Source organism: Poecilia formosa, unplaced genomic scaffold (genome assembly GCF_000485575.1).
Source record: "Poecilia formosa unplaced genomic scaffold, Poecilia_formosa-5.1.2 Scaffold281, whole genome shotgun sequence".
Lineage (NCBI taxonomy): Eukaryota > Metazoa > Chordata > Actinopteri > Cyprinodontiformes > Poeciliidae > Poecilia > Poecilia formosa.
The window spans coordinates 245,734-265,970 of NW_006800220.1; the positions used below are offsets into that span (position 1 = coordinate 245,734).

General features: G+C 39.5%; 1 protein-coding gene across 3 annotated transcripts in view; it reads right to left on the reverse strand.

Moving 5' to 3' along the window:
- ankfn1b (ankyrin repeat and fibronectin type III domain containing 1b) overlaps positions 1–20,237 on the reverse strand; it is a 185,559-nt gene that overhangs the window by 63,910 nt on the left and 101,412 nt on the right. For 2 of the 3 annotated variants that reach the window (XM_007571506.2, XM_016681439.1), the window contains one exon: positions 12,236–12,276. In XM_007571506.2, coding sequence (XP_007571568.1) covers positions 12,236–12,276 — 41 coding nt within the window. Of the gene's footprint in view, positions 1–12,235; positions 12,277–16,639; positions 16,849–20,237 lie in introns of those variants that run through there. The other variant, XM_016681440.1, reaches the window with a different exon arrangement.

Consider the following 20,237-nt stretch of genomic DNA (forward strand, 5'->3'; position numbering starts at 1 on the left):
ACACACACACACACACACACACACACACACACACACACACACACAGCAGGATGATCAAATCTTCTTGGAAGCCCACTCAGGGTGTCCTGGTGAATCACTCTCTCCCAGCAGAACTGGATTTGCTTTTATTTCCTGCTGCTGACCTCAGTTCAGGAAATCAGTAAAACAAAAGATAAATCTTCCAAATGTAATTGAGACAGGAGGGAAAAGCATATCTTCCACATCTGGGCAAGTTTATTCAATATGAAACTGTAACAAAATAACGTTTTTGTACAAGGAAATCAGAACTTTACACTGTAAAAACACACCGAGTAAATTTGGTCAAACGTTTGGTGCAAACATGCAAGAACGCTTGAAAAAAGACAAAACTCACAAGCGGCTTTTCAGCAAGATAGGAGCTTATTTTGAGTCAATAATTCCTTAATACTGAAGAAAACGCTCTGGTTCAGATTATTTCATTTATTACACAGGAAAAAAATCTCCTAACCGCTGAAGGTTGTTACTGTGATGAACCAAACCAAACAACTTTGTAAGGCAAAGTGTTGGACATCATTTAACAGCTTAATTTGTCATTCTGTTACTAATTCCCTGCCTGATGTGTCTTCATAGATAAGAAAGGAATCAGAGTTGATACTGATAAACATTTCTGCTAAATGATTGAGGTTAAAAAACATTTAATTCATACATGCAATATGTAACCTTTCTGAACTATTTTCTGGTAAAGATTGTTCCACAAATGTAGTCTTGTGTAAATTTTAAACGTACATAAAGTTACTTACCGTTGCTGTGTTTTTTAATAGTAAAATCTGAAACATGCTCCTGTTAAAGAGCTAAAACCTGCAGAAGCCCAGAAAGTTTGACAAAATGCAGGAGCCACAGCATAAGTTCGGCTCAAATGAAACTTACGCTGTCACTTCCACTTCAGCACAACTTCTGTTGTGGCTTTTGCATTCTGCTGGTCCTTCTGGGCCACCATACAGACTCTGTCATGACTCCCTCCAAGCTTCAGGCATTCATTTTGTTCTGACTGGAGCTGCATGGTGTTCAATCACCAAATAAGATGTGATAACCAATCTCAAAACAATATATTTCTGCTGCTTATCAGGGCTGATATGATTTTAGCAGCGCCTGTAACTTTCCGGAGTTTTGCAACACAAGCGCGTCTTTGTCAGCTGTGAACTGCTGGTGTGATGATTTGGTGGAGTGTTGAAATTCTCTCACATTCCCCCTCCTTCCTTCACACAAACATTCACAGCTCACCTAATGTTGCCTTCCCTCTCTGTTTCACCGCCATGACAGCAATTAGCTGCTCAGAGGGATCCGTGTGCAGCAGCTCAGCTAAAGCACCGATTGTTCTCGCTCTCACTGCACAAAGCTGCAGACCCACTGCTGCTCTCACAAAGCAAACATTGATGATCGTCATGAATTATAGAATCGTTTTTTATAAACGTTCAAGCATCCCATATCAAGCACTGTAAAAAGTTAGAAACGGAGTCAGACTGAAATGTGGCGTCTGTTTCATGGGCAGACGTATGAAAACCACGGTGGATTCAACAACAAAATCTAAAAATAGAAAAATACATCAGTTTAGTTTCTAACAGAGATGACTGAAAAAGTCTAAAGAAGAAATGAATGAAAGTGCAGCAATTGTTCACATTTCAGAACTAAAACACTTTAAAAGGGCAATAATCTGAAATTAAATCTATGCCCTCAAAATGTAGCAAGTAACTCGGCAATAAGTTATCAAAAAACGTATATTTAAAAAAATAAAATACTGTTTGATATGGTATCATTTACCTCAGCTCAACAATTTATTAGGAAACGCTTCAAAATTGAAAAATCAATTTTCGTCTTTGTTAAAATACATTTTTCACATAAATTCATTTTCAGACAAACAAATAATATTTTAATTTACTGAATAATTACACATGATCAAAATAAATGTTTCGGAAAGTAAAAGTGCTTTCTGCTTTCTCCAGAGTAAAGATGGAAATGATACACGTTGCTCAACATGTAGAAACTTTTACGCTATTAAAAAATGAGATGAGGCCTTCATGCAAACACTGTGGAGAAAAACTACCACTGCACTGCTCCACAGACACAGGGCCAAACATGGTGGTGGCAGTATAATGCTGAGGGATCCTGCTTTCCTGCACAAACAGACTGGTGGAAGAAAACCTGGAGGTTTGAACCTGGGGTGGAGGTTCACCTTCCAGCAGGAAACCATCCTGAACATAACCGAGTTTATTCAGATCAAAGCATATTTATGTGCTAAAATGGCCTATTCAAAGTCCAGATCCAACTGCTACTGAGAATCTGTGGCCAGTCTTGAAAACTGATGTTCAAAGATGAAGTTAAGATGTTTTCACAAATTAAGAAAAATCATAATTTTTCTTTTTGAAAAAGAAAAATTATGATTTTTCTTATTTTGTGAGAATTAAGATGTTTTCACAAAGAAAAATGGCTGCATGATGGTGGGCGGGTTCGACCTGCACACCTTCACTCTGGTCACCTACAACTCTGGTTCATCCACCAGTAAAAAGCAAATCATATATATATATATACATATATATATATATATATATATATATATATATATAAAAACGCAGGAGTGTTTTATGTTTATGCAATACATTAAATGTGGTATAAGAGTCCAAACTGTAAACATGTCTCTTTGGGACTGACTGTTTTCTCAGATGGATTCTGAACAGTGAGCTGCTTCTCAGATCATGCAAAGTGATTTGTGTTATAAAAGCATCGCGTTCCGACTGTTCATGTGGTCTGACTGAGGTTAGGAGGCCCTCAATTACTGCTCCTATTCTACATTACTACTGGACATACAATGTAATAAATAATGAGCATGACAGACAAATATCCAGCAGTTATGGCTGCCGACCTAAAACAACTATTTTGTAAAGAAGGCAAAACAAAACTGAGCTTCTCTTTCATGTCTCTTATTTCTGCTGTTGCTGCCAGTGGGAGTGTTATGACAAAGGAAGCTGCCCACCAGCGTAACAGACACACAGCGAAGGAGCCGATGCTTCAGCCACACAGATAAACATAAGCAGAGTTTTAACTCTTGATGCATTTCATTAGGTCCACAAAAAAGGCTTTCAGTGCTCCAATCATAAAAGGAGGCAGCCAAGCTATGAACATTGCTAATTAAAATCGGCTCAAAGAAAACCTTGTTTTCCACTCGCCATCTCCATCCAAACCCCTGTCTGCCTGTACGTCTCCCTACAAGACAGAGGTTGCCTTTATTTCACTGGGACTCGCTCCACAGCAATAAAACACGCTGATTTTTCTAGAAGCTAATGAGATTTTCACTCAGTTGTTATAAAGTGATGTTATCTGCATTGCAGGAGGAGCGATCTGTTGGGGTTCCCGATGAGAGGCAGCAGCACAGCAGGCATTACGCAACATGTCAGGCACTACTTTTTTCTTAAATTGATGAGCCTATTATTGGAGCAGAGTCTGAGACAGAGAATGACACAAATCATAATTTAAAGGGGGTGAAAACATGTTTATTTCACAACAACATTCTGCTGCATGCTAAAATAAACATGCTCCTTACTGCAGATTGCAACATTTGGAGGAAGTTTGCTTGTTTTATGCGGAGCAACAAAAAGATGCACCAAACGCCCAGAAGTGAAACGGATGCAGAGCCGGACCAGAGAGCAGAGAGAGGAGAAAGAAGCTCAAATCATCTCCTTTTGGGGTTTTTCTGTCCGGATTTATAATCATTCAGAAAATTTTAAGAGGAGCAGCAAAAGCAAATGAGGTGGATCAGCAGCGCTCAGCAACAGCTAATGGAGTCATCCAGGACGTTACTGTGGAAAACCATAGTTTAGCATGTTTTGGCGGTCATGAAACACTTATACAGCAACAGTCTTCAGTCAGAGGCTTCTTCAGATGTGTTGCAACACTGACTGCTACAAGAGATCCTTCCTGCCCACAGCGACTCTTTGGAGACACTTGGAAGATATGAGTTACAGCATTTAATTTCCCTTTGGAATAAATAAAGTATTGAATTAAATTAAAGCATTTTCTTAAAGCAGATTCTCAATTGTATTTAGACCCAGACTTTGACTAGGCCATGTTAACACATAAATTGTATTTAAGCATGTTGGCACGATGGAAAGGGAACCTCTAGTCAACAGACTTTCTTCCAGGATTGTACTGGATTCAGCTTCCTCTGTCTTCCCACCAAATCTGAAAAGCTTTGTCGGCTTCCCCACAGTATGATTCTGCCACCACCATGTTATAGAGTTGCTGCTACAAACGTCCCCATCACTTTCTCCCTGCTGCGTTCCCTGGTCTTCATGAAGCTGCTTATTCACCAATGTTCTCTAACAAGAAGTTAAATTAGTCGACTCTGATTGCACTGGATTTTAATTTAGGGGTATCATGGTAAAGAGGGCCCTCCATTTAACAGGTTTCAGTGTGCTGCTCTGTCATATAAGATGTATCAGTTTAATGCAATGTGAAAAGCTTAAAGGTTGTGATGCTTTCTGCAGGCCAGCGGACGTCTGACGGAGACAGGAGGCCGGTTCCTAAAAACAAACTCTAAACCAAACTGGATCATCATCAAGAGCCAATTATCTAACGAAATGTTACTTTACCAGTGCAGGGACTCTGTTATCATCCCACACATGTCTTCTCATATGTTGCCCATCCACCCACTTTGGTAAACAGAGATATTTCCATCTCGCCTTATTCCCCTTCATCTTTGTCTCTGAGTCACACTCATCATTTCATCTTTATTTTCTTTTTCACATGCCTTCCTATCATTATTTCACTCTGGCTTTCCACAAAGTCGGCACATACAAAATTTGTCAGGCAGACAGAAATATGGGACGCATTTGATGGAGTTTTTCAATGTCGGCTGGCTCCCTGCGGTGTCGGGTTTGATACCGTTCCCTCTGTGTCCTCTGCTGTGTTTGATGTGTTGCGTAACGCTGACTCCACGCAGCAAGATACACAGATGATGGATTTGCAGTGAAATTAAACTTGAATGGAGTTGGAAGCACATAGAAGCCTGTAAATTATTAGCGCCTGTTGCTGTTGCTGGAGAACCGCGCCGCCGAGAGAGGAGGGGCGAGGCCGACGGAGGAACTTTTCGCTTGCTTTCACTTCGGCAGAATTCATGAGATAACTGGAAACGTTACTTAGAAACCAAACACAGGAGGATCGTCGTCTTCAGATAAACAGAAAACACAGTAAAGCTGTCAACCTGCATTTATAAATTAATTCTAACATCAACATGAGAACACAGACCAAAAACCTACTTCAGAAACACTGAAGAGTTTTCATTTGTTATAAAAAAGGACCTGAGTAAACATAAAACAGTTTCCAAATGAGAATTCTGGTTATTGGGTGGAAAAAAGTTATCAAAATCAATCTTTGTGTGAAAGTTTCATTTATTTTCTAACCATAACTAAACTATTTTCCCCACATCACTGTTAAGCTGTTTAATGTAGATTGTACTTTAAAGACAAAGGCCACTTTAAATTATTTGGCCAAATATAAATCAGAGCAAAAAGAGATGAAATGAGGGGGGAATCCCACGGCTCCGTTCTCGGGTCCCTTTCATTCAACATGTTGTCTCTAGTTCTGCTTATGAAGTACTGCAGGTTTACCTGCTTTTAATGTAAAACTTTACTGTGTCACCACTTGACCATTATCCCACACTGAGCCAGTGAATGTGTCAAAACTTTCTCCAGAAAAGCAGAAGTTGTATTTTATCCCAACTATGTGAAGCTAAACATTAAAACTCAACTGGATTTGCTGAGGCTAAAGATGAAAGACAGCAAATGGCATGAGACACGCTGCCATAGTAAAGCATTTTGTGAATTTTCCGAATGTTTGCTTGAATTTCTCATTTTATATTCCTTTTTTTATGTAATGCTTTGTGTTTTAAATATGCATTTTGCATTTTTAATGCACTTTATCTCTGGTTTCCTCTACTGTGAGGTCCTTCCTTTGGCTGTCAAATATTTGATAAATTATAGAAATTAATCATAAACAAATCTCACATATATGTGGGGTATAAATGTATTTTACAGGGATTTTACGGTATATTCTGTTGATTTTTTTCTAATGAGTTGATTCCTCTTAATGTAGCGGTTTATATATCCTCTGATGAAAACAAAATAGCTGTGAAGATTATAGAAAACTACTTTAAATCAAAGTGAGTATAAAATGTTGAATGTGAGTTTAAGTGTTCAAACTGAGTGAAGTTTGCACTGAAAGTCAGACTTTGAAAAGTTCTGCAAAGTGAGCTCGTTTTCTAACACACACATAATGATGTGGATGCTTTAGAAAGCGGTGTGTGTCTCTGGACTCCCAGCGTCCCTGAAGCCACATCAAATATTACAAATGCTCTCACACACAGTTACTTATTTTGCTGACATAAGTGTACCATCTTCATGTAATGAACCAACACAAGATAAACAATAAAGCCCTAAAAAAACACCCTTTGTTGTTGAGATCTGCTGTGCTTACCAAAGCCACACAAAAAATAAAAAGTCTTGAGAGAGGGCCAGCGGCGGTCCACTCTCCCCGCTGAGCTAGCTCCCTCTGCTACCGCTATTACCACTATTGTAAATACTCCTCGATGTTTGTTTACACTGAGATCTCAGAAATCTGGAAAAGAAACGAGATGAAAGCTGGGAAATGAAAAAATGTGTTACTAATCAGACAGTGGGAACAGTAAGAAATCCCTATTATCTCATTTCTAGATTCAACTATTTCTCTGTGTTGATGCGGTGGGTCCTCCATCTGCATCTCTGCCTACTTGGATTCAGAGTTTATCGCTCTGCTTGTTTCTAATTAAAGCTGAAAAGTAAGAAAAAAAGAGACAAAAACAGAGCAGCTCAACCGCTGTGGTTGACTAGTCAAAGCCTCTGTTGGCTACAGACTGAATAAAATATCACAGAATCGGTGATGTCACGAACATTATAGCATGGATTATTGTGGAGGCCTTTGGTTTATGTGTCACTGGTAACCACAGCAACAAGCAGCTACTGCTGAGAGGGAAAAATGATTCAGTCATACGAAAACATGACGGTAAACTAACAACATGCTCTAAGTAACAGAAACTTTAATGAGAAAAAACTGGAACGTTCAAGAAGGTTTCAGCTATAAAACAGAAAAACAACATGGTGCAAAAGTAAAGTGTGTTTGCAAAATGTAGAGGGACGAAATGAGCCCAAATGACTGACTTTTACTTTATAGAATGGATTTACAGACAACTGGAGTTCAACAATTTCATTACTTAACCCTAAAAAGTTAGTTTTGAAAAGCCACTCAGGAAGTCTGAACTTCATCTTTTGCATGATCTGGTTTTCTGTCCCAAGGTTTAATAACTGTTAAAGTAAAATGCCACAAATTCAAAGCCAACTGAAGTTTTGTCGCACGGTTCCTGTAATTCAAACTCGTCTCACTGTGATGAGTTAACACAGTCGGTGTGTAAAACATAAAGGCAGTGAACGGAAGCAGCTGAAAGTCTCACTTGGTCACACACAATGACTTGGTGTTTTTGTTTTAAGGGTTTAACTTCACAGCTGTATAAATGTTTTGTTTTTCTTCTGAAGACCGCTGTCACTTTAAATGCAAATAAGCTGCTGCTGGCCACACCCCCAACTCAATGTTTACACTTGCATGTGAAAATGTCTACCTACAGATGCACATATTAGAAAAGCATAAGTGGAGTCTCCAGCACAATGAAGAAGAATACACCAGGTGGTTTTTGGATGGTAAGTCAATAACAAAACATGTCTTTTCCAGCTGCCATTGTACAGCTGATCAAATGTGCTGGAGCTCTGTTCGGGTTGCTAGGTAACAGGACTGAGCTCAGTTCTGGTTGCTAGGTAACAGGACTGAGCTTAGTTCTGGTTGCTAGGTAACAGGACTGGGCTCAGTTTTGGTTGCTAGGTAACGGCACAGTGCCTGTCAAATGTGACTTAACAATCGGGAAGTTTAGGAAACGGTTCATTTACTGGACTCCAAAAAACATTAAGTTATTGTCAAAAAATGTTTTTCTTTAAAGCGTCTTGGTTGTTTTTAGAAGCAGTTGTGACCCAAATTGAAGAACAAAAAGTCGTAAAATGTAAGTTTTGCATAATAAATTCTCTTTAAATGTTCATCCTGTGAATCCGAAGCTTCTGCCTGAACTTTGGCCCTGCTTCAACCACACAGCACCGTGAGTATTTGGTTTTCTGTGTGTTTATTGGTCAATATGTCGCGTCTAATCCGTGATTGTTCCCAGCTGTTTCCCCTGATTTCCCTTTGNACTTAAATTACCAGCCGCACAGCGCCTCACAAATTCCTCCTGGTTCGCATCTACAGAGAAATCTGCACTAGTTCAGTCAGTTGAATCTGTCGGATCCAAACCAATCAATTGAACTTTTTTTACCCTGTGCGCTGTCCGTGCGCTTTTATGAGGATTTTTGTGTGGTTTCACTTCCCCGAAACGGACGGGTGTTACGTCTGCTGCGCTTCTGAGCGCCGCTCTCCTTGTGGGCGGGAGGGGAACCCCTCCAGCTCCATTTGTTAAAACCGCAGGGCGAGTTAAGTTTAATTGTTCTGCATTGGTTTGCAGCGCACTGTGCATGTTTGGTCTAATTAACCTACCTGCAAGCATGCCTAGGTGGGCCCCATATGGGGGAAAGGAGGGCTGACATATGGGTCCCATATTGGTTTGTCCGCCGGTTCCACGGTGGGCCCACATGGGTTTGGCCATTTAGGGCCCATACAGGGTCCACGTAAGCTGTGGCCCTACATGGGCAAACCCATGTGGGCCCACCGTGGAACCTGCGGACAAACCCATATGGGACCCATATGTCAGCCCTCCTTTCCCCCATATGCAGTGGCAGAGCCAGAGGGGGCGCCAGGGGGCCAGTGCCCCCCCTGTCATCTGATGATTGACATGTAACAGCACCAGGTCATTCATTATTCGGAATCATTCTAAGCCAACCTGATGTCTAAAGAATAAAAACAATAATAAATATAAGAAAAGAAAATGTATAAAACTTTATATAAGTCCATGTAATGACATGTAAATAGATTTATACCAGCCTCCACCATCAGGCAAATAATTCTGGTCCGACCAGAACTATTTTTACCTGTCAAATTACATGTCAATGTCATGGTTCAGGGTTTGGTGAGGTGAGATGAGACGCAGGCAGCCAGGATGAAGGTGAAAATGATGAATTTAATGACAAACCAGGGGGAACAACAGAAGATCACTGGCAGCACAGGAACAGAACACAGACGTGAGACACGACGGTGGGACACGACGGCACAGGGAAACAGTTACAAATGACGAGGATCTGACAAGGAACACAGACAACAGGTGGGGCTAAATACACACAGGGTAATCAGGGGGATACGACACACCTGGGGAGCAATCAACAGGGAGGACAGAGACTCAGGGAACAGGACTACACAGGGAAAACAGGACTGAACACAGAAGAACTCAAAAATAAACACACAGAAACACAGATCACGACACTCTAGAGGCGTTTTCTGTGCTGTAAAATTGTTTTAAGATTACTAATCTTAAAACAATGGAAAAGCAGATTAGGATTTATTCATGTTTCAACTGTTGACGTGTTTTTGACTCTAAAAATAGCAGAAAGGCAGAAAATACGTGGCGCCCTGTCTGAACGATGCGTGTTGATGTCATACTAAGATATCCAGCTTTAAGTGAATAATGTTCCTGATGTTGACATGCGTAACGTAAACTCCAGCCAAGCCTCGTTGATTCTCCTTTCTGACGCCAAGTAAACACGTGAATATGTACTCACATATTACTCTCTATAGTAGGGCTGTGCTCAGGCCCTCGCTCTCACATGATCGTGCCATTTTAAGTCTGTATGTAGTGGCGTGAACATCTCATTTATTCCCAGCCACGCTGCTGTTACTTGTCATTTTCTCCACCATGGCTGCTTGTCTCCTGGCAACAGATGTCTCTGACTCCGGCACACCGAGCGCTCACTGTGCCAGAAAACGATACTCATGCCTCATCCTGAGGCGTCTTCATACAGAACGGAGCGCACCGGTCGACAGCCTCCACATCACATCCAGGCACACCGAACGTAACCCGGAGACCAGATAAACACGGCTCGCACCGTCACATTTTTACTCAATGCATCAACAGATTGAGCTCGATTGCAAGGCGGCTTTTTGTGTTTAACTTAAAAATTACATATGATAAACTCAGAAACGTCGACGTGCATTATGTGCTCATGCAAACCTGGCTGAACTTGACCAGAAACGGAAGGAAGATGGGAGGAAAAGAAACTCTTTTAAAGAAAATCAGTGAGTTAAAATCATCAAACTGATTTAATCAAATAAAATTTGGCTTAAAAGAGTTTAATAAATAAACAAGATATTTCTCTTCTGTGCATAATCACTGCAAAAACACAAAATGTGACCAAGTATTTTTGGTTTAGTTTCCAGTACAAATGTCTTAGTACACCTGACACAAGATAAACTAACTTAAAGCTTTGTAGCGAGATGAAGAGGTTTAAGTAAATAATTCCTTAATATTGATCAAAGTTCTAGTTCCACTGGCAGATTATTTCACTTTTCCCGTAAGATAATGTATCTGAACTAGAACTTTTTCATCAACGTTTAGGAATTATTTACTTAAAACAAGTGTGTATGTCTTGCTGAAAAATGACTTATAAGTTGGTAAACTTGGAAAAGACAAAACTAAGATATTTGCACAAGAAACTTTACCAAAAGATACTTGGTAAGATGTATGTTTTGCAGTGACGTTGCATTGTCCAGAAAGATGAAAAGCCATAGAAGGTTCTTGCTAAACAAGCTGCCAGAGATCTAAACCCAAACATGTTGATGGAAAGTTGAGTGGAAGAAAAAACTGTGGCCAGTTGTAACAGGGATAACATAACCAAAGCCTTATGAGGATTACCTGAGTTCATGTTTTAAGTTGTGGACAAACTTTTTAATATTCCAAATGAAACTGAATTTGTGTTTTGTTTTGTTTTTTATCAGCTGTAAAAAAAACAGCTGATGGTTGTTTCATAACCATCAAAATAAACAAAAGGTTTAAAATTTCTCTGTGAAATGAGTGTGATATGTTAGGTTTTATAAAGTTCACATAAAACAACTTTTTGGTGAAATTTCAATTTATTGATTTGGTTCACTTGGATCCAAATCTGGTAATTCTGCCAGATTTGGTTTTATTTCTTTTCAGAATAAAACTAAACTTGAAAAGAAATACATGCAGAGTCATGCATTGTGTGCAAAGATGTTGATTTACTTTACTGGTAAACAAACGTGAATCTAAAAGTGGACCCGTTTGTGTTCATTAAGTGTGCAGCCGTATGCAGACATGCTTCCAGTTCAGAATTAGCAGACTTATATAATTCTTTTATGAGTTCAAACATCATTTTCATTTTTATTTATTTTTGTGGTTCCTGTCAGTCCACATAGTGGAGCGCTGTGAAAACCAGAATGCCGGAGAGGAATTACCGCTGCAGACTGGATTATGGCTCATAATCCAACTTGTGTTTCAAACACACACAAACATGGAAATTTGATTACATTTGCACACAGAGGAATAAGGTCAAAGTTTCAAGTGAGCAGCTTAAAGGAACAGAGCAGAATAAAAGCACTGAGCTCAATACGGACTTTAATTACAACATCCAGAAAACAGACGGAAAACGGCTGCAATGAGGTGCATCAATAATGACGAGTTATTTCTAATAACTGGATTTTCTAACCTGGTGGGGAGAGCAGCCAAAAGGTTTACTCAAGTAAAAGTAAAAAGTTACTCAGGAGTAAGAAAGTATTTGGTGAAACGTCGACTCAAGTTCTGATAACTCATCAAATTATTAATCATTTGATATTTAAAAATTGGACCAAAATGAAAATTATGCATATAAATAAAAACAAAATAACAAAATCAAGCAAAAGGAAATTTTTCCAAATCAGTTTCTTTCAATATAAAACTGATGAAACTTTAACTGTGAAGTTTTGATTTGTTTTTCATCCAGTACGGAGAAAATCCAGAAATTTTAGAAATACTTCATAATAAAATTACCCAAGTAAAAGTAAAAAGTACAGTGTGGTAAAAATATTCCAGAAGGGGAAAATGTTTTTCAAGTAAATGTAAATTTAACCAGCTACTACTGAACTGCATGCAGACAAACAGCCGTTCATTATGAATCCCTGATGAAGAGGCGGTTAAATTAAAGAGACTTACCTCTTCTGCTGGTTTTCTTTTCGGTCTGCGGAGCCCAAACTCTAAAAAGAAAGAGAAGAAGATTGTTCATTAGAATAACAAAGGAATGCATTCTAGTTTTCCATCATCAGGAGCTTACAGAAAAGCCTTCAAGAGTTCCCAGCTCTGACGGTTCAGGAGGTTCAGAGGACTGGCTGGTGACTACCTGCATGCAAAGCGGGAACTGTGCAGCTGTATGTTTGTGTTTAAAAGGAAGGGAGAGTGAGGGGTATTTTTAAAAGCCTTTTTTCCTGGAGGTAAAGTCCTCTGAGTTCAGAAAGCATCAGTTTGAAACTGATCGTTCCTGCAGGCGCTGCTCAACAGGGGACATTCAGATTCTTCCCTCCAAAGGGAGAGCAACCTTCAGGGCACAAGCCACCCAAAAATACACCCAAACGGAGAGGTGGCAGTAAACCAACGGAGCTGCCGACGCCGTCCACATCTTCCTGAGATGCTCAGCGGTGCCACAGCAGAGTGTATGCACACACACGTACGCATCTTCACCATTTGGGACGAACACGTGTCAACGCCGAACCCGAACCCGAACGTCAGCAGCGTCTTGGGACTCAGCTCGGGCATGAAGCCTGCTGCGAGGGGAAACAGCCAGTTCTGTCAATCACTCCCAACCGTAAGCTAACGCTAACAGTAAAACCGAATGGTGCCAGTGGGCTGGGATCCTTCATCTCAAGGTTAATCTGTATCCGGTACTTCGCAGACATATTGATAACCCATAAAGGTGAAGATAGGTATATGGGCAATACAAAACACGTCCATTACTTTTTTTTTTTATTTTGCACTAAATTGTTCTTAGATAACGAGAATTCAATTCTGCCTATTTTGAGTTGTTTTAGGGTGTCCTGTCACTTTAAATCCAAATAAGCTGCTGCTGGCCACGCCCCCAACTCAACGTTTACACAGCACATCTTTGAAAAGCAGAAGTGGAGCCTCCTACACAACCAAAAATAATGCAACAAGAGGTTTCTGGATGGTAAGTCAACAACAAAACACTTTTGTTTTTTCCAGTAGCCATTGTACAGCGTATAAAACCAGCTAAACAAACATGCTGGAGATTTGGTTGCGTTGCTAGGCAACGGGCTGGGGTTGCTAGGTAACAAAGTTTGTTGAATGTGACTTAACATTCAGAATGTTCATTTTCCAGACACCAAAAAACTTTAAGTTATTGCCAAAAAAANCCATTTCTTTTTTTTTTTTTTTCCACTAAATTGTTCTTAGATAATGACATTTCAATTCTGCCTATTTTGAGTTGTTTTAGGGTGTCCTGTCACTTTAAATCCAAATAAGCTGCTGCTGGCCACGCCCCCAACTCAATGTTTACACTGCACATCTTTGAAAAGCAGAAGTGGAGCCTCCTACACAACCAAAAGTAATGCAACAAGAGGTTTCTGGATGGTAAGTCAACAACAAAACACTTTTGTTTTTTCCAGCAGCCATTGTACAGCGTATAAAACCAGCTAAACAAACATGCTGGAGATTTGGTTGCGTTGCTAGGCAACGGGCTGGGGTTGCTAGGTAACGAAGTTTGTTGAATGTGACTTAACATTCAGAATGTTCATTTTTCAGACACCAAAAAACTTTAAGTTATTGCCAAAAAAAAACACAGCTGGGTGTTTTTTGGGCTGTGCTTTATGTGGCAGACCAACAAAACACATTTTAAAAATTAAAATCTTAAAGTCGATTCAGATTCCGTTACTCTGATTCCCCCTAAATAAAATCCAGAAACCAATTAGCTTTAGGAGCTGCAGAAACATTTAGGTAAGACGGGAAAGTCTACCAGTCATGCACCGACCAAATCTGGCCTTCATGAGAGTCGATTTTCAGTTTGATACAAACCATGTAGAGGACACACAGAGGAAGTGAGATCATGCTGTGGGGATACCTGTCCTCATGGAAGAACACATTTTCTTTCTGTTTTCCGTTTGGTTTTATTGCAATAATTGGTGGAAACTCCAGAGACTTCAAACAGCCAGAGATGCTTCAGTCAAACTGGACATCAGAGACGACGGTCGGCGCTTTCATGTCAGTCACTCTGTGACATTTTGAACAGAAAGATGTTACTCTGGCGTTTTAAGCGCGGCTTTTATGTGAGCGATGAGTTGACATTTTAACCAGGACCTGACTTCTAAGCGCATATACAGCCTCTTCATATGGCTTCAGGCTCCTGGCGGGGGGAGGATATGGTGACCTTTTACCCCAGCAGCTCCCCCACCGTCTCCTCAGGTATTACCACGCTCCCTCAGAGCGAGGACGGCAGGCGGCCCGGCTTCATTCGACAGAGAAGCCTGCAGGGGGGAAGGACTATTTCTGGAAGCTCTATTAGGCAGAATTAATGATCAGGATCAACATTTTAGCAATACTTTAGGATCACACTGGTGGAAGTGCAATTATGAGCAAATACATCTTTGTGTCAGTGTCAAACATTCTCAGTTAAATTGTTCGTTGTAGTTTTTTTAATTTTCAACATTGATTAGAAAAGTTTAAAAAAAAATCACCTTTGCCTTTAGCAACACTAAAAATATCTGAACACAGACACGTTTGGCTACCAACATGTTGCCAAAGTTATTACTTTAAGTACTTAAAATGGTCTGAAATACAAACAAGCTTTTCCAATTTTATGTAATTACTAATAAGATATTATCTGTAAGGAGAAAAACTGAGGAGATCCCTAAATAAAATGTCCAGTTTTGCTGCCGTTTGCTGTCATTTGATGCTTGATATCAGTCACTAAAGGAAAAGTCTCTGCTTCAGCTCACCTGAATCAAATATTTAGGTAAATACTGGAGCTCTAGAGACTCTGACTGCATGAGGAGGTAACTGAGCCTTTAGCTTCAGGTCTCTGGCCCAGAGTGTGGAAGGTTTTACTCCTTCCTAAACGTCAGGTCTTTCCTGCTCTACATCTCACAGGCTCATAATTTGATCAGGACAGAGTATGTTGTTACAGACAATACTGACAATTGTGTCTCAATTATCAAGATGGTTTCCAGCAACAAAGTGATTCTCTTTCACAAACCAACCAAATCCTTTGATTTGCTGCACCAAGAAAATTACACAAAACCTCTGAAGACACCGAGCACAACGTTCTCCTTCACAAAATGTAAACTGAAATTATTTTAGCAGTCGTACGATTTTTATGTTTTTGTTTTAGCAAAAGGTCACGTGCCATTTCTCCTGCTAGCGCTAAGCTAACGCATTTGTTTTGATTGTATTTACCCAGAATGCCCTGCACTGTAGTCCACTTCCTGCTTTTGGAGCATCTACAGTCCGCTTGGCGTTCACATAGGCCTCCAAACCGCAGCAGAGTTCACTTCAAATGAACTTAGACTGGCGCCTTTAGGCAGAGCAGCGTTTGTTCAGACTGACTGAACTCTTAGATTTATTCTGGTTTCATCAGAGCCTCTGTAGAGCTGATCGGCCCAAACAGGAATAAATTAAAAAAATAAATACGTTGTAACACATTTATAAAGTCCTGCACAGGGTTGTCATGGTAACAAATTTTACTGGACGATAAATTGTCCCAGAAGTTATTGCGATAAACTATAATATTGTTGTTTTGAGACCATTTTTACGTGAGTAAATGGCAAAATAACGCAAGAAAACTTTGTCAAAGATCAGTAAACTTTAAATCTAATGGACATTTAACACTGGAACTGGAAGACACTTTAAATATCTAAAATAAACAAAACAACAAATAACATGAATTTTGAAGTCTTTGTAAACAAAACTGCCCTTCAAAATAAGAGCTGGTTGAGACCAAAACACAAGACTGAAAAGTTTATCATCCAGTTTTTGGTAGAAAGAGAGAAAAAGAGATAAATGATCAATCATGCCAATGGAAATAACTGTTTGTTTCAGTTTGTCATGCAATTAATTGACTTATTGATTTATTGATTATTGACAGGCCATAGAGCAAAAGGTGATGCCTGCAGTTTGTTTTAATCAGAGCAAGAAGTGTATCAAATATTATTCACAGACTTTTTCAGAAAAATCCGTCATTCGAACAGTAAATCTGAACTTTGTAGAGTATAAAACGTTTGTTTTACAGAAACAGCCACTGTTAGTAATGCAGAGGGAACAAATGTTTTAGGCTGGCGCCCAGTGAATCCATCAGATCAGTTTCACTCTGTGCATCATGGAGGCAGGTGGCTCCACCACAAACTTGGCATTCCTCTGCAGCTGTGAAATCACACTGATTGGTAAACTATAAGCCGTTTTTCTGGGTGAAGCTTCGAAAAGCATTAATCCTCCTCAGCGTGAGGTTGCTCCACACAAAACAAACAAAAAAACAAACACACACAGAGTTAAACCCGCACAGGACTCCAGAGCTCACAACACGGCATAGTCAGGATTCACCGCTTCCAGCAGACATACCTGTTAAATCCAACGCCTCCCCTAAAGTCCTCAGCGCGTCGCTTCAGCCTCAACTCCAACTGCTGCTCACCTGTTCAACTTCAGCCCCATTCCTGCCTGCCCCGTGCTTCCCTGCTTTCTGTCCAAAGCTGCCGGTTGTACGAAGGCTTTGCGAAAGCTTGGTTGGTGGCTGCAACTGCCACTGACTTGTTGTACTTTAATTGTGGTTGCTAGGCGATAAGCTTCTCCAATTCAGCTCACCGAGTGGAGGGGAAGAAAGGGGAGCGAAGGAAGAGAGGAGGAGGGGAGGAAGCGAGAGAATAGGTGGCGGGGGTGAGGAGGAAATGCTCATTATGGACAGAAACCAGGAGAGAAAGATACGGACAGGAAGAAACGGGCTTCACACGCAGAGGAGCCAGAGATCCACTCACGGAAAAGTAAAACGTAGCCGAACAAGAAATTACTCAAGAGTGAAAATGAATTTGGTAAAAAGTCTGCTCAAGTACTTACAGTATCAATCAATTAATATTTAAAAATTACATCATCAGATGGGCCAAAATGTAAACTTAAGTGGAAATTCTGGTATTTTAAGGACCAAAATGACAAAAAAATAAAGAAAAACGAAAAATTTCCCAACTCAGTTTCTGTGAATAAAAAAATTATGAAATGTGAACAAAAACGGGGGCTGCACAGTGGTGCAGTTGTTGCCTTGCACCAAGAAGGTTCTGGGTTCGATTCCTGGCCCGGGTCTCTCTGCATGGTGGGTTCTCTCCGGGTACTCCGGCTTCCTCCCACAGTCCAGAAACATGAAGGTCAGGTCAACTGAAAACTCCCCAGATGTGTTCATGGTCGGAGATCGCCAACAAAAACACCAAAAGCAGCACGGGAGAGTTTGGGGCTGTTTCACACACAGGGGCAAAAAAACACAAAAATTACACAAGAGAAGAGACACTTCATAATAAAATTACTCAAGTAAAAGTAAAAAGTACAGCGCAGTGAAAATACTCCGAAAGTTACTCAATGTAATTGAGAAAATGTAAGTTGTTGCCACCCAACTGTGATGGAGGGACAGTGGAGAGGAAATTTTCACTGAGGTTTCAGCTTTGCTTCATTTCATTTTGTTTACGTGACGTAAACTGATTAGCGCATCCAGAAAAATGAATTCACGCTAAGCTAAGTCCGCTACACATTGTCAAAGTTGGCAAAAATGCTAAACTGCTGAACAGAAAAATTAGTTCAGCCATTAGCAGCAGAGTGCCCACCACTGGATAGATGAGCAAACCTATTTAAAAAGAAACTATTTTATATGACGTGGCGGTTTGATCAGGCTGCAGCAGACAGCAGGAAGGCTAATCAGGGCGCTAACATGGTTGCTCTGTTTTTCCTGTTTCTTTTTACAAAGGAAGGCTACAAACCAATGCTAGGTCATAATTAGCATGGCTAACTGTTAGCTTGGATTAACTTGGGTAAATGTGAAGCACAGTAAAGTACAGTAATTTTTTTCCTGCCGTTCTGAAAATACTTCACCTCGTATGACACACGACGCTGCTGCCATTTCCTGGATGCGTCATCATCAAATGACTGGTTATAAAGATGATGGAAGAAGACTTAAAGCGCCAGAGGACAAACATTTCTGTAGCAGCAAGCAGCCCACGCTGCTCTTTACACCATGAACTGCTTTTCCAGATCAGCTTGACCTTTTCTGGGACCTTTTGGCCTGGGATGTCCTGGAGGCAAGTCCTTTACTTCACAGAGCCTGCAAGAGGCTGCAAACCATAAATGGGCAAATCTTATCCTTAGCATGTCATGCCTGTCAAATATTCATTATTTATTTAGCCTGAGTCACACTTACTTTTGTGTAGAGGGGAAAAATTAAGTAATTAAAAAGATATGGAACATGTTAGGTAAGGTCAACAGTTACGCACGAGGAAACGTGACTTTCTGTGCAGCATCCTCCACGTTTACGGAGTGAAAACGTCTTTAAACGATTCAGAGAGAAGATTCAGAAAAATGCAGCTTTTACTCCAGAATCATCACATTAAAAAATGTTTATTAAACTCAAACTTGAGTTTAATCTTCATATGTTACATTAATCCAGGTGTTTAGGACAATGGAAAGAATGATTCTGTCTACACTACAAAAACAGAACATCTTATAAAGTAACTTTGGTCCAGTTCATAATGCAAATATCTTAGCGTACTTTAAATAATACAAACTAACTTAAAAGTAACATTTCGGCAAGATAGAGACTTAATTGAAGTAAATAATTCCTTCATATTTAATATATCCACTGGCGGATTATTTCATTTATAGCAAAACATTTTCCCACATTATACGTTAATTTATCTGCCACTGGAACTAGAAACTTTTCATCAATATTAAGGAGTTATTTACTTAAAACAAGCCTGTATGTCATTCAGAAAGTTACTTTTAAATTAATTTGTCTTATTTCAAGTTTATTAATATATTTGCACTAGAAACTGGACCCAAATTACAAGGTAGGATTTTGTGTTTTTGCAGTGTAAATATGCTAATATACAATAATACAATACAAAACTGAAAATAAAAAATAAAATACAGCGAAAAGTGTTGCAAAAAAAATGGAAAAAATAAATAAAAATAAAATAAAACTCAGATATCAAAGAAACGTTGAGTCATAATAAAATGCTTCCAATTTGTTTTATCAATCATCAGATATCATTTTAACAGTAGATGGATAAGTGGCCACCGTTTTTAAAAAGTACCAAAGAAAACTGCAAACCAGCTGAAACACTGAGTTCCTTTAAATCCGAGGTAAAAATATCTAAAATATCTACAATAACTCTTTGTTATTAATCTGAATTAATATGAGATACAACAACAATTAATATTCCTTTGATATTAATAAAATACTTTTGAACTGAATTATTTTTTACTCATAATATTTGGTGTATATTTGCTTAATTTTGCTGTTTATTATTTGTGCCATAATTGGTTTCTGTATTATGTTTTTATAGTGTAAAGCACTTTGAACTGCCTTGCTGCTGAAATCTGCCATACAAATAAACTTGACTTCAATTAGATGATGCAGGGAGGAAATTTTATTTAAGACTTTATTTAAGGGTGTGAATGGAAAAAAAGCACACCGCACTTTTCAGACTTTTATTTGGAAAAAACATGAATCCACTTCTCAGCTTTAGGCTGTGCTGGTGTATTGCATGAAATATCAATAAAATACACTGAAGTATAAGACAAAAAAAAAGAAAAAGTGAAAAAATGAATGGTGATCAGCAGTTCAGCAAGGCGCTGAAGTTTTAAGCTTCACTGTGGTTTAAGAGACAAATAATTTAAATAACTCCCACATTTCTAAGGCAATAAACATAAAAAGAGGGAAAGAAAAGCTAATTACAAGGAACAAAGGCATCAGACAGCCAGCTACACAGACTTATGACTTCATTAACTGCAGACCAAATTAAAAAAGTATTTCTACTGGAAGGAAAATTACAGGGAAGCCAGTTAGCAGGTACACAAGCGAGGAAACAAACACACACACACACACACACACACACACACACACACACACACACACACACAGGCGTGCTGTGCTTCACACACGGCATCAGCAGAGCGGAGTGATAAT